The following is a 13385-nucleotide window of genomic DNA, read 5'->3' on the forward strand; positions in this document are numbered from 1 at the left end:
TTGAGCACTCAGTTTTGAAGGACGGGGTTTTTTAGACAGTGCGAAGCAGTTTATGCTGACTGATTACTGATATCCCGCTGTGCTCTTTAAGTCATTCAATGACTGTGATGGCGTTTAATTAATGTGTACATGTATCGTTTTCTCAGAGAGATACGTGATGTCTTCTTGCTACATTTATTTCGGATTCAGCGTCTGCCCACTGATCCCTAAACAAAGTAAGACTTTTATCCAGAAGGGGAACAGTGATGCGCAAGTATAGGCCAAAAAAACCCCCCAAATTTTGTCCTTGTTAGGCAAAATATCTCCTATATATCTTGTATAAGTTTTGGGCTATCAGAGCTCACGGTTCAATGCTCATTGTACGTGTGCATGTAGATCCTGCTACAGCAAGCCCCTGGCTTATGAGGTCTCACTTGTATCCCTCTCTCAAACCACAGAGGGGAGCAGTTGAGGCCTGTGGAGGGGCATCAATGAGCAAGGTATGGAGATAAGGAAGTAGAAAATGTGGTTTGCAAAGTGGTCTGTGTGTAATGGGGTTGCTTTGTCCCCAGTGGAGATAACTAGATGAGGGCTGAAGAAAGGAATGTTTCCTGTAAAGTTTTCTTTGGTGAATGCAATAGAATTTACAGCTCCTTTGTTTGAAAGTGACACTGCGAAAAACTGTTGGAATCAGTGTCTGTGGCCTGTCACTGATATCCTCCCTCTGCACCGCTGAGGTGCTAAGTAGCATATGGTTTGCGGAATTTCTACTGGGCCTCCCTGCACTGCCCTAGATTTGTTTAAGTCTGTAATCTCAGCATGTGATCCAATGTGCTTTCTGCTTTTTTTCCTGTTGATTAATATTCATGGGACTTATCTTAATATTGTGTTGGCTTACTGTAGACTGAGCTATGTGACTGTGCTTTGCTGCTCCTTTTCTGTAATATTGTATTACTACATAAATAAATAAATCCTTCATCTAGTGATCAATTAACATCCGACTCATAAATCCCCCTTATTTTTTCCTGTAGCTGCACCCTAGACCTTAGATCAAGGTTGGTGTTACACTGTGATGGACCCATCAAAGTTGCCTCACGCCCAGTAATAGGGTTCCAAAGTCTTCGTGACTCTGTACTGGATTTGAAAGATGGCTGGATGTATTTGTAAATTAGATGTTGTTGGTTGTGTCCAGATTCTATTAAACTGGTGTCATGTCCATCTAAAAAGGGGCAACTGTCAGTGTGCGACTATGAACCAGCCAAGGCACACGGACAGATGGACCAAACTCAAAAGGTTGGCAGTTTGGAAGATTGGTACATGGGAAAAGAATCTGTCATCTTGTCATTGGTTTGTGTTGCCAAAAACACCGCAAACATTGTTAAGAACAGGATGCTGTGCCTTGTTCCCCTTACCCCATTTCTCTAGGGGAAGGAGGCTGAAGAGGCCAGTGATTTAAATCGTTCATCTAGAACAGTGTTTCCTTGGGGACCCCCAGACAATCCATATTTTTGCTCCCTCCCAGCTCCTGGAGCAAAAACATGGACTATCTGGGGGTCCCCGAAGGTAGGGAGCTCCCTACCAGACAGTCCAGATTTTTGCTCCAGGAACTGGGAGAGGGCAAAACTGTGGACTGTCTGGGTGTCCCTGAGGACCAGGTCAGGAAACACTTCTAGGTGAACGATTTAAATCACTGGCCTCTTCGGCCTCCTTCCCCTTTTTCTCCTCTTCACTCCAATAAAGGACAAACAGGTTTGATTGGATATTGGGACAGCCTCCTACTGCAGTAAACAACTTAATAACTGCCAGCGTTAATCATTTGGAACACTTCACCCATTACTTTTCACCCAGTCAGTCCGAGCGATATCCATCCTGGTGGGATTTCAGTTTTAATGAAATGACTCTCGCTGACTGTGAGTGGAGGCTGACAGTGCAACATATGCGCGGCACAGATCTGCATGTTGTACTGCGCTGTGCCCGCTGCTGCCTAAGGCACCCGCCTTAGTAATTTACGGTGACAGTGGGATGGAAGCACTATGGGGCAGCGTGGAATAAAGGTATGTACAGAATGACGTGTGAAAAACGAATGCTAGAATATCCTTCTTCTGGATAAGAGGGACCAGTGGAAAAGGGTCCAAGTGCCCAGAGACACTCAGACAGTCTGCCATGATTGGCGGCAATATCATTTATCTGCTGGGGGAGATATTTTTAAAAAGATTTAACTGCTAGTTGGCATTACCTCAGCTTAAAAATCGTTTTATTTCATGATTCATTCATCTGCCTCAAATATATTATTATAATCTTTATGACTGTCATTCTGCAGGTCAGTTATTTACTTGACTGGTGAATGCGTCTCAATTTTGAGCTACTTTGCTCTGCTGGCGTCTGACAATATAGGCATGTGTCACTTTGGCAAAACGCGCTGCGGTTTTTGCTTAATGTGAGTTTTCCCATTACCCAGAGTCCCTGTCTGAATACTGCTTTCATAAATGAATAGTTTCGTTATGGCTTTTCTCTATTGCTCATGCTTGACTGCTTTGATGAGTTTACAGATACCTATGTAGCATAACAAATCTATATAATTGCATTATACAGTCAAATGATGCCCCTTTATGGAAAACTAGTAGGAGTGTCTTATAACAAGGACTGTTCTGGAAAGCAGTGTAATATCTTGTAGAAAAACGGGAGCAAAACACATTAAGCAAATTATAAAATTGTCTCTGGTTTCTAGGCAGAATTGATCGTTATTGCCTGAGATTTGTATATAATGGCTGATAGTCTTGTTTTAGGATGGTCACATGCAGCTTGCCTAAAGAAATCCTGCGGGTGGAAGTTAATAAAATATTACCTTTCAGCGTTTTAGCGCACACCTTTCATGAAGCAAGGGATTGTGGGAGATTTGCTGAGAATAATAACTCACTCCTGCTGACATCCAGGATTTGTTTTGGTAATTTTATTTTATTTTTTTAATGGATGTATGGGAAACAGAGTAAAACAAATTCGTAAGGCAGCGCTTTCTAGAACTTGTACTGTACATGTTATGGGACATAAAGGAGGATGGAAGTAAAGATAAACACTTACATATGGTCGCTGCTAGTAATGCAGATAGAGTAGCTAAAGTGAGATTTATTTTAGTGTAATGAATTTTCAGCCATCCTGTTCTTGGAAAATACCATGTAAGGCTGTATTTGTGTAAGTACTGGTCTATGTCCTATCCGAGGGTGGTCTGTCTAATCCGAGGAATATTAAAATGACACAGTAAGTAATCCAAGGTAGGCTGCTTTCTGCCAGTATACGAATAGCAGCACATTTGTTGTCATAGCTGATCTCAGTTTCCTGACCTGGAGTGTTTTTTTCAGGCCCAGTATTGAGAACCCTGCTTGTGTGGAAGACCGAGGGGAGTGTCCTAGCCGCAGCCTTTACAGTGGGCCATGCAATGTCGCAGAGACCCCCAGGGCAAGAATAAGCTGCCGCATGCTTCGGCTTATTGGGCTGAAGCTGTATGTTTACTCTCGCTGACCCTCTTTGGGCGTTGCCTCACGCAGGATCATTGGTTCTTGTACCGACAGATTTATTGTCATTTACTACAAGTTGTCCCACTTTATTATTAGATGCACTCATCTTACAATCATCTATGTGATTAACAGGATCAAAGGACACTCTCCCTCTTAAATCAGATTAATTTTCAACGATCAGATTCTACCTTTTCCGTGTAAATTACAGCGAGTAACGGACGCTTCAGTGAAGGTATGACGATCATCTAATTAAATGTCGTTTTAATTAAAAGTGATGAATCTTTTTTTTTAATCATCCTTCCTTTCACGTTGCATGAATCATTAAATCTGTTTACTTAACTTAAATCAGTGACCAGGTTTTCATTTTAACATGGAATAATGAAATTAAAATGCAAACAAAAGATGAAAAGCATATTCAAAATGGAAATTTTAAGAGAAGGGCTACTGTATCTTACGTTAAATAAATACATTCAAAATGAGCCCCTAGTCATTAATATAAAACTGGGTGCAGCTACAAAGGGAATCTGGCTAAATCATATTTCAGTGTAGAGAAGCAGATGGTTAGCAGGCTCTGTTTGACTGCACATGTTCTTCTAACTATGCTCAATAGGCTTCTTGCTGTCACTCATGATGTACTACTGTGAGCAGTCGCATGATGCCCCCGGGGCAAAACGGAGATGGACGCTGCCCTCAGGCCCCCTCCCTCTCCCAGTTTACAGTGCTGGGTGAAGATGACACTCGTGATGGTCCCTGGAGGTGCCATCACTGCCGAAATGCCTTGTGATGGGTATCATTCCCAGCTAATTCCCACTGCAGCTTTTCCAGTACAATGAATGCCAGCATTTACCAGCTGTCAGCTAAGGACTCTGGGACCATGCAGTTGAAGTAAACCATAATTTCATTTAGGATTCATTTATTTCATTTTATGGAAATACTGAGAGAAAATGGAATGTCCATGACTGTCTTGTCACTCTGCTGTAAAAAGATCATTTCCCCCCGTAAAGCTGCGTTTTGAAGAGGATTAGAATTTAAATGCTACTAGACTTACTGGTAACTTTTTCCCTATGTTATGAAATCCTTATTAGCAGGATAAGTCTACTGCCGTGCCTGTAAATCTATTATATGCAGACTCAAGAACCTTCTGGTCATGGCTCCTCTGAATTATAACTCTCTCCCTGACCTGCCGTAACTCTGCCCAAAGCTGGAATAAGTATGACATGATTACAATGTCAGGCTCACAAAAATGCTGGAAATATACATTTAAAAATAAAATAATTATGAATTGATTGCTAGGCTCCAGGCCACCCCGACACCCTGACCAGGATAATCGTGGAGAAGGATAAGCAGATAGAAGATAGATGGAAAGGACAGGTGGATAAAATCATTGTGCATGGTATGTGTGTGTGTTGGGGTGGGGGAGACACGCCTGCCTGGCTCTCTTTGAGGACAGGAATAGCCATGCACCGTTCTCTGCACTTTGTGTATAATGACGTGCTCATTTTTATTCAAGCATTCGGTAGCTTGGACAAGTTAATGCAAATCCCAAGGTCCATAAGCACCCATTATTTATTTTTTCTCCTTATCCCCCCAGGTGTCTGTGCTGAGTTTGAGTTGTTATTTTCCCTTCTCCAAACATTTGTGCCATGTTACCCCCAGCCATACCTATCTCTGTCTGTCCATGAAGGAAAACATTCGAGAATGCGACTTCATTCGTGTCAAGCTCATATGTCATGTGATCCTGTTTGCCGTTCTGTCTCCAGACACCTGTGATGTATGTACGATTTGCACCGCAAGTAAAGTCTTCTATTCAGCCCTGAGGATCAGACATGTATATTATATTTTTATTATGGTCTTTAGATACAGTTGTGTGAGAAAATGCCAAAAGCCTTGGTACATGAGATCATCACCAACTGATTGAGCCCACTTCCTGTTGGTTATTGAATTGGTTCTAATTAGATAAACAGTAATAAAATAATAAACAATAATTGTTTACTGTAACTGCAAACCTAACCTGGGTTATGAAGCCCCATTTCTTCCATCATTATTGAAAAGCATTTAAAAAACACCAGCTCCATAGTGACACCTGCTGTAAGGCCTTGACAGTGCAACCTACAGATTCTGGCGCCAAGGACTTTGAGGCTGGTTAAGGTTTTCCATCTAAACAAGGTCTCCCTGTTGACATTCTTTGTCTGTCAATGTACATGAACCAAAACTGGATTTATTTTCAGTGAAATAGCACTGTTTTTTGCATCACAGTTTTAATGTTATGCTAACATAACGAATCAACTGTTTTCTTTCAGTTTTGATTGTACGGTTATCGGAAATCTATCACTGGTGTATGAGATTGTGGACATTTCTCCTCAAACAGGCAGTGAAATATATGAGAAATCACATTTCCCCTTATTGAAACGAAAGAAGCAATAAAAACTATTGCTGCTATTGAGACTAGGGACTCCCAAGCGTCCACCGTAATAGCAATACAGAAATAGAAAATACATCAGAATACTGCAGCCGAAGATTTAGTACTTGGTAATACGTTACATATCTGCTTTACATCTGCTTTTACTAAAATGACTACATCTACGTGGCTCTGTGACCCTGCTTCATTAGACTATAGCATTGTTGTTGATGGTCCTTGCAACCTGGGCAGGTGTCCAATAACCACGTCTCTGAGTGGAGTTCACCAAACAAACAGCCGGGAAAATGCACGAGGTATGTAAGGGTCATTAATGGCCTCCGTCTCTCGCTGTGCTTTGGCTGCACCTACAACAAAGTAAAACAGTTGCAAAGAATATGGTATCTGATGAACATGGCATAGGTGTTCTTATCATATACAGATTGGTTGTAGCGTCTGGGTTGTTTGTCTCAATCAACATCAGAGGATACAGTTTTAGCATCTAGAGGATGAACGGTGTGACAGGATGTTGTGAGAAATGCTGAATGTATTTTTGTTGGGTGTAAGAGATCACATGCATGAATATTATAAATGACAAACTATCATCTTCAATTATAGTTTCATTTATTGGTATTAAGAATGAAACAGCTGAAATAAGTTTACAACCCAAAGGGACCAGAACTTTGCCTCATAATCAATGTATATATTACATGAAGAGCTTAATCATACACATCCGCTTTATTGCTCAGTTTTCTTTATTTTTAGTGCGTGGGGTCAGTTAGAGGTAAGGAAGGACTGTATTCTGGCTGCTCGATACCTGTGTGGACGATGTTACCTGTAAATGATCTCCGTGGGTTTCCTATCCTTGTCATTTGGGAAAAGAATTAAATGAAAAATGGTACGCCCATGACAAATGGCCTGTGAACTGTGGTGGCCGGACGTCGTGCGATGCTAAAAATACCTGCCCCTCGTGGGAGTGTGAGCTGCCTGGGAAGGTCGGTGCAAGGACCGATTAAACCGAACGAACACGGAACTGGCCAACATTTTTTAGATGCATAGCCAGAGAAGCCTGGGAAACGGATTCCCAGGACAATTTTTCCATACCCAAGTGCTTCCTTGTTTAGAGGGGCAAACATTTTTTTTCCTGATTCCTAACATTTTAGTCCTTACTCCTTGTGTGTAGAAATATTGGGTAAAGAGAAATTAAGTCTATAAAAATGTGCCAAAGATCATCGCGGGGTAACATTAGGGTAAAACAGCGTTCTGCCATTCTGTTTCTCTGTCTCTCTCTCTCTGACTCTCTGTGCTCTTCGGAAGCCTGATTAAAAGCTCCCCATTCTCACCAACCTCGAGTTGCTCTCATTAATTCCGATGGCGAGGAATGTGGAGAGCAAGCCTGTATGCCGGCTAAATAATGCAGTAACGATTTATTACCCCACGAGAGAATTTTCGCCGGTGATAGTGTGTGTTTCTTGGTGCCAGCTGACGTCACTCTCTTGCCATGTAATGTAAATGAATGCGAGACGGGGTCATTTGTTTGGATCCCATGCTGAGAATAGATACTGATGCTTACATGAGACCTAAGCTGCCACTCAGAATCGTGGACCTGATTATGTGCAGCCTATTGAAGGAATTTACAGGCTCTTTGAACATATTCTGTAGCTCTAGCATATGTGCATCAGGAAATAATTTTTCCTTTGACAAAACAGACATAAATGCAATGTGATTATTGAACTAAAGTGAGTTCCTAAGTGGTCTCCTTTTTAGGGTTTTGATTTAAATACTTCAACAGTGAAGCAGTCTTGAGGGGGCGTTGGGCATTTAACCCTTCGTTTTCTTGATAGTGGGATAAGCAGCATTTCCACCATGCATGAGTTACCGTGTGTAGCCTCATTTTGTTATTTGTGGTGATTCTTAATGGCCTAATGGTTTGTCCTTTATTTGCCCTGAAACTCTCATCTCACTGGAGGGTTACTTGTGAATGGTACAACTTTGACATGACAGATGCTACCTACAAACACAACCTCTCAGCGAAATTCAGAATAAATGAGAACCGAAGTCCTCTGGGACCTCGGACCGTAGATAACAGAGAAATGCCAGATGCCAGGAGACATCTGTGCCAGGTTCTTCTCCAATAGCACCAAGCCAATAAGCTGCATGCCAGGTCTGGATTGGCCAGTGCCTACCAAATACCCACTGTACAGCTACATCCTGGTGGAATTCTTTATCGATTTGTTATGCCTTATATAGTAACTGATACAGATAATAATAACTGGATGGCCAGTGTCTCTAAAAATGTGATTGGTAATGTGTATGTCTTCTAGACAACTAGTAGACCAGGCGTCACCAACATGGTGGCCGCGGGCACCAGGATACCCCCAAGGACCACATGAGTTTCCCGGGGACCCGTTCTAAAAATAGCACAACTCACCAGTGAGCAGCGTCTAAAATTTAATTTTATCCTGTTGCTATTCTTCTTTAATCACATTTGCATTTATGTGGATCTGAAAATGACTATATCTAAAAAAAAAATTTAGAACATGTTTATTATACATGAAGTTTAGATAAGTTTAGGAGGGCGTTTCAAACTGGCAGCCCTTCGTATGGCTCAGCACCCATGAAGTAGCTCTCAGTTTCAAAAATTTTGGTGACCCCTGATGTGGACCATTAAAAGACTCATGGTGACAGGCTATTTGTCATGTTCAAGAAAGTCAAACATATATCAGTCAACATGAATCTATTTAACTGCTCGACATTTTCAGATTTTCTGATATATAATTAGCTTTGGTTACCAATGTGCGTAGATGGGTTTGGGGAAAAGTCTTTAAGCTCAGTTTCCATCGGGGGATCGTTTAAACATTTTATGCCAGGCTGAACTGTCATTTTTGAAGCATATGCAAAATTTATCACAGTATTTTATAGCCCAGGGTCATTCCCCTTGGCTGACTGGTGAAGACGCTGCTTCATGTATATACACTACATGCAGATTTATTTATAAAATTTGCATTTGTGTTTTCAAATATGTAAACAGTCGATGATGGACAGATGACAAAACAAATTGTACAAGATAATTCCCTTGTTTTACCCGTCATGTATCCAATCATAAAGCTATATTTCATTGACTTGGTTTGTAATATACATTTTTATATCATCTAAGAAATTCCCAGTGCTTTGAAAAATAGTCAGTTATAAAAATGTATTTAAACTACCAAAAAAACAAGTAATAACACATTATGATACGTCATATGATCCATGAGAATGAGATACAAATAGTTACAATGAAATCCAATCGATTTTGAATGACAAACCCCATTTTTTAAGCCCAATGTCTAATGTGGGGACATTGTGGGGGTTGTTTGGTTGAGTTGCCTGTCAGTCACCTCAAGGGCAATCCTCTTCCTCTTCTCCTCGGTTTTGCAGGCTGGATGAGCATGCAGTTGCGCTGGGTCAACACTTATCAAACCAAGAGAAAGCAGGTACTTTTGAGATTCCATTACGCCTTGTCATCTCCCCCTTGGGATGAACACTGGGAGATTGATGTCCCCATTACTGGTCAGCCTTTACAACCTCCCTCTGACATAACAGGCCTTAGCCTTAAGCCCCCATCTAATCTCACATTCTCCTAGCTGATCCTGGGGGACTTCCTCAGCCAGTGGCTTTCAGAAAGAACAGTGCCCAAGGACTCATTGCACACGGTATGACAAAGAACTGATTAACATTAAGAGATGAATAAACTACATAGAGCTTGTTGCTAGAAAACCTTACAGTACTTGTAGCAATGTGCACGTTTTCTTTGGTAAGATGAATATTGTGTGTAAGAATTTCTGTGTGTTAGTGGAAGGGTCAAAGAAAATCAAATGACAGAACTAGAATCAGCAACAGGAGGAATGAACTAGGATTCTATTTGGAAATGGGTTTAACACAATGGGAGAGGACTGAAAGTGGAACATCCGGGTAGGACTGTAAGTGCCGGAGTGGAAGACAGGGTATCAGAGATTTGGCAAGTGTTTTGAAAGAAGACAATTTCATATCATCAGTAAGAAGGCACAGATAAAGTGAATGAATGGCTTTGTCACCTGACACCATCACGTGACCACGTGACATACGATGGAGTGATGCTATGAGCAGGCAGTGATGTGCTGCTGACAGCAGGTGCTGCAGCAATTACTAGCAAACCACTAGGTCAACCCCCATGAGTAATTCCCCTTGATTACTAAATATCCAGCTGTGAAATGTGAATTGTGTAAATTTTAATGTGCACTAGTGACCAAAATTATGGAAACACCTAGCATTTTTCAAAAATCACTACATGAATATTGCCAGTATTAGATGATTAAATAAGTAACTTGAGTAACAGTTGAATAAAGTTCTGCAATTGGAAGTGTTTCCACAATGTTGGCCACTAGTGAATGTAATTTGGTTTGGGGAGAAGCATCCAGACAAAATGAAGTTTCCATTCCGCATGCAGATATGCTGTACTCACCTGGGCTCACCTTTAATGTCCTGGCTAGAGGCAGTCATATAATTGAAATTCCCTACAGCACTCAAGTTATATCAAATCTTGCGTTGCGTTGCTATTTCAGTTCCCTTAAGCCTACTTATAGTATAGCACTGCAATTGTGTGAATGTTCTGGAATGCATCAGAAAATAGTGGACCTTGAAATGACGAGTGCAGGTAGCAAGAAACATCAGCCCTGTGTTGCCACTGCTGAGAAAGCCGGTGGGGAGGGGTGCTTGTCTGTTGGGGTTCGCTATTTACCGCAATTTTTTTCTTATATAAAGTAATTACAGGTGTCTACTGAGAGCCCCTCAGAAACTATGCTGAGACCTTTTTAAGGGCCTTGATTGAAGTGTCTTGGATGAGCAGTGACACAGCAGTATCCCTGCTTATACCTCCCCCCCCCCCGCCTCAACTTCACCAGCACGATTCCTTCTCCTTGTCTCACCATCACGCGGAGATCATATTAAAACAGGCTTGTACATCCGTGATTGCCCAGCGGTGTCGCTCGTTTTGTTAGATGCTGCAAATCGCTGCCTGTTAAAAACAAGATAAGTGAGAAAGAGAAGAGACGTGTGCTACACTTTCCTTTTCCTTGGTCGGTTGGACCCCAGGCTATGTTCCAAAGAGTGCCACGTCAATGGCAGGCTTCCAAACAGTGCCAACACCTGTTTTGTCTTATTCAGCTTCAGAGGCCAATATATTTTTCTCATCTAATGGAGGTAGTTGGAAGAACAATCCACGGCATAGACTGCAGCGCCATCCCAGCAAAGTGACCACTTGCGGTATTACAAGCCAAGAGGAGGGTATACAGCATGCACAGTGGCCAGGACCCACCATAAAGCCACTAAACACAGCAAGGATGGTTCATTGTGACACTACTGTTGGGCATATTGAAACAAAAGAAAAATGAATCTCACTGGAAGAAAAAAAATGCATGCCCTTCCACAACCCCCAAAATCAAATCAAATTTCTGCTCACCTATGTGTCACTATTTAGCCACATCTTGGTTATAAAGATCCTTACTTATGTAATATATTAATATATGTGTAGTAGGTATATGGAAATTCTGGATGGCCAATCAGAGCCGGTGGAGTGGGAATGCTCCTTCCATGCAGTGGTTCACTTACAGATGGGCTTGAACATATGTGTCATTGCTGTACTTTACTGCTGAAAGCACAACAAATGAAGCTGTTATTGTCTAACAATTTTTTTTTCTGTTAAATATGACATGTTGTTTTCATATTCCTCCTATTAAAAAATCTTTTATATATGTCAGGTTTAGTGTTTGTGTAACATTTAGAATAAAAAAAAAATACTTCTCTGTAATGTAAATCACCAATGACTGGAGCCATGTAAACCATAATACATTTCCATGCACTGGTCATTGAGAGTGCTAAATGCAGCATGTTATCTGCCAAACTGTACTTCCAATGCAGCCACACGGAGGAGCTAGCAGTTACATAACTGTTGTGATTTCAAATTTAGCAAGTGAGAGAAAGAACACTGTATAATTCCACTACGTTTACCTAATATCTCAAGGCCTTTTTAGAAATTGCATCCACTTTAAGGACTGCTGTCAGTTTATGAGCGAAATGATTTTCGAATCAGTGCAAAATACTTAGATCATTGCGAGTGTGCCTCGGTGGAGACTCTGAGAGGTTTGACATTTCTGTTTGCACGCACAGTATGAAACTTGACACCAGGCACACTGATTTGTTACCTGCAGGCATATAACAGATTGCCGGATTGCATAAATAGCATTAACTTACCACAGGACTCTACAATCAGCCTCAGAAATTCTCATTGTATGGTGGGATAAGTTCTTCAATAATGGGTCTATCTATACTTGTTAATCACCTATAAACCCATCATAAAGAGCATGCAGTTACTTTGCTTCATTTGTTAAGGGTACATAAGGGTCTGAACTGCAACTAGAATTCAGATATCTGTCCTCCAGCATCTACCAAAGGTGGATTTTTCAGATATGATGAAAAAAAAACATGCTCATTATATCTTAAGCTTCTGGTTCAAGCTCAGTTTACAAAGCAGCCAGCCAGACATGTCTGCCCGTAGCACGGAAATTCATGGCATCGGCCAGTCTGTGTAGTAAAGATCTTGTCAGTCAAAACTCAAGATGGATTAACTGAGGTTAAGCACTCATGCTAATGAGAAAAACCAGCACTGGCATCATTATGCTGAGCTTGTGAGGACCCCCAAATTCTGTGAGGCAACACAATGATATATGAAAGGCTAGACACTAACTGGACCTGGCAGAGCCACCCGTCTAGTATGACATCTCCGTGTCGCTAGTGACTATGCCTGAAGCAACGAGGACACCGTTTGAAGTCCAGAAAACCCACAAGGTCACACATAGCACAAACACAAAGACCTTTCGTAAGCTGCTTTGAGCTTTTGCCAATATTAGATTTCATAGCAGCCGTTCTACTTCCTGGGTTTTCTCTGCATGAGACGTACCTGAGTTTGCAGTACAGTATGCAGAGACTAGACGAATAAAAAAGAAAACATTTTGGAAAATAGTAATGCGAAAGAAGCGTAATCTGTTATGCAGCTACAGTAGCCTGAATCATGGCTAATTTTTGAGGTCTGGCGGATGCCAAACTGATGCAATATAATGGCATTGGCGTATCCGAATAATATTGTGTGAATATTTTAAAACACTGTATTTTAAACAGAATTTTCAGGCCTAATATCAAATAATTAAAGCCCTGCTTGGGGTTCTCTATGCATTTAATTTTTCCATCATCAGCGGATCAGTGGAGCATTTATTTCAACTCCATCTAAAGTGATGACAGTTAATAATTTGATTAGCACAAATACTCCATTAGGCACTCCGAACCATCGTCGGCGTTTAATGCGTGCTTCCACTTCTCGTGCAATTGGCTTTGATGCGCGGCAAATCTCAAACTCAAGGCCGTATGAATTTTTAAAAAAAAATTGAAATTCAAATGAACACAGAAAGGTTTTAACATTGTGTTGT

The 13385-nt window shown here is 41.2% G+C and overlaps 1 protein-coding gene across 4 annotated transcripts in view; it reads left to right on the top strand.

The window, feature by feature from the left end:
- pde4d (phosphodiesterase 4D, cAMP-specific) overlaps positions 1–13385 on the top strand; it is a 295289-nt gene that overhangs the window by 13615 nt on the left and 268289 nt on the right. Inside the window, exon 1 of one of the 4 annotated variants that reach the window (XM_049003706.1) lies at positions 1782–2033. The exons of 1 other annotated variant lie outside the window; for it this stretch is intronic. In XM_049003706.1, the coding sequence (XP_048859663.1) occupies positions 2013–2033 (21 nt within the window). In that variant the 5' untranslated portion in view covers positions 1782–2012. Of the gene's footprint in view, positions 1–1781; positions 2034–6131; positions 9363–13385 lie in introns of those variants that run through there. 2 more of the 4 variants (XM_049003699.1, XM_049003716.1) reach the window with 2 other exon arrangements.

This window comes from Brienomyrus brachyistius, chromosome 2 (genome assembly GCF_023856365.1).
Source record: "Brienomyrus brachyistius isolate T26 chromosome 2, BBRACH_0.4, whole genome shotgun sequence".
NCBI lineage: Eukaryota > Metazoa > Chordata > Actinopteri > Osteoglossiformes > Mormyridae > Brienomyrus > Brienomyrus brachyistius.